Here is a 1,903-nt window from a genome sequence, read left to right as displayed (position 1 = left end):
CTCTTTAAAAAGTAGTAAGCATTGTTTGCCAGACACATACATTAAATGTTTAAATATCTGTTACATATATGGTACTGCTTATATTATTTCACCATCTGTACACAAATGTAAGTAGTGAATGCGTGTGTCCATGGGTTGGGCTGTGTCGGTGTGGTAATGTGGGCCGGTGTGGCTATAGTGCCAGGGCTGAATTTTTGTCCCAGTCCGCCCCTGGCTGGGGGTACTCCAGGACAGGTTTGAGAACCACTGATTTAGAACATTTAGACAATTTCTGTTTTCTGTTTTACAAATCAAATCAGTCTACAGACCTCCCACAGTTCCTTTGTAGATGGAAAATGTGATGTATGACAAGTCAGATATACTGTGCATGTGTTTTCTGCTGAGATGAGCTCTGTAGCAGCTTGCCCCTCAGCGGGGGAACTTTCATCATGAGTCCATCATCTGCCACCCTGCCCTTATGGCTCCATCCGACCCCCACCATCCTCAGCGCCCATATGACTGGCTGGCACTGGAGCCGGGGGTGAAAGGATCTCCTACAGCATGACTCTCGAAAGCCCGATCAACTGATAAATGTTAGGAGTCCCTGGAGCAGCTGCCATTGGATGGCGCCTCTCTCGGCACTGACGCAACTGAAGAGGCAGGGAGGGAAATTAAATTCCAGAGCGAGCCATGTGAAACATTTCTGATTTACTTTAATAAGTGCTAACCATCCCAGAGGATGCCAACAGTTAAATAAAGTAATTTCAGAGGTGTTAATTTCTCACTCCATATTAAAGCAGAGAGGGGTGGTTCTGAAATAGATGAGACAGACAGAAAAAGCATAAGTGTGGCAATAATGTTATTTGCGCTGAATAAAAGAGGAGCGGAGGTGATAAAGAGTTTCTGGGTTAATCATAAGTCTAGATTTGTGAATGATCACAGTCATCACACATGCATTTGGCATTTCGCTCTGACACAGCATAACAATCGCAACTTAAACGTTTGACAAAGGTGTGAGCCTGCAGCTATCACAACTTCGACATAAACTCCTCTGAGGAAAACACTGAGATTCAGCAGAGATTCATCAAGACAAACACACCTCTCCTGAAAAAAAATTTGCAATGGAGATTCTAATCAGGGAATTTATCAAATTTATTTATCTATTTAACAAAGGCAGCGAAACCTTTTTTTATGATGCATAACAATAATTTAACATAAAAAAAACTGCAAGAAACACTAACAATAAGTAATGTATGGTTCTATCATGGTGTCTTGGATAGGAATAATGGTTGAAAAGTTGGTTTTTGGATGAAACGCTGACCTTTGTGACCCATCCCTATCTAAAAAGTTACAATTAATAACACTTCAAAAATGTCATTTTTTTAGGGATGCGCCGATCCGATATTCATATCGGGTATCGGCTCCGATAGTGCCATTTTTCTCGGATCGGGTATCGGTCAGAGAGGGCCGATCCAAATCCGAGATTTATTTATTTTATTTTTTTCCCTGATTGTGCGAATTATTCTGTTTTACTTCTGAAGCCATACGATAGCTTAATGTGAGCTACATATGAATATTTAAGTCCTTACATTAAAGTTCACACAAACTCTTTTCTCCACTGTGGCTGTCAGTCATTCGTTCAGCCTTTAAACCCTGGTCGCGTTCGGTTACAGCAGTCAGCTCGGTAAAGCTCTCTCCAAGATCATTCTGTGTTCCCATTATACTTGATTTGTAAATACATGTCTATGATTTTGCAAAAAGGACTTTATCTTCTTGCTGGAGTTTAATGTTGTTTTGTTACTTGCTACCGGGTGTCTGTGAGAACAAAACACGGGCGTAGAAAAGACTATAAATTGTTTTTTTTAAAATTTACTTTGTGTATCATTCTGCACACCGGATGCGCACATTGTAAGCGCTTCGTGCT

At 40.9% G+C, this 1,903-nt stretch overlaps 1 protein-coding gene across 1 annotated transcript in view; it reads left to right on the top strand.

Moving 5' to 3' along the window:
* LOC107718222 (ataxin-7-like protein 2) overlaps positions 1 to 544 on the top strand; it is a 7,966-nt gene extending 7,422 nt beyond the window's left edge. Inside the window, exon 10 of the mRNA XM_016525216.1 lies at positions 398 to 544. Coding sequence (XP_016380702.1) covers positions 398 to 544 — 147 coding nt within the window. The remainder of the gene's footprint in view (positions 1 to 397) is intronic.
* The last annotated feature ends 1,359 nt before the right edge of the window (positions 545 to 1,903 follow it).

The sequence above is a fragment of the Sinocyclocheilus rhinocerous genome, unplaced genomic scaffold, assembly GCF_001515625.1.
Source record: "Sinocyclocheilus rhinocerous isolate Xijiao unplaced genomic scaffold, SAMN03320098_v1.1 scaffold1111, whole genome shotgun sequence".
NCBI lineage: Eukaryota > Metazoa > Chordata > Actinopteri > Cypriniformes > Cyprinidae > Sinocyclocheilus > Sinocyclocheilus rhinocerous.
Note: the sequence above shows the minus strand (reverse complement) of the source record. Positions and strands in the feature narration are given on the sequence as shown.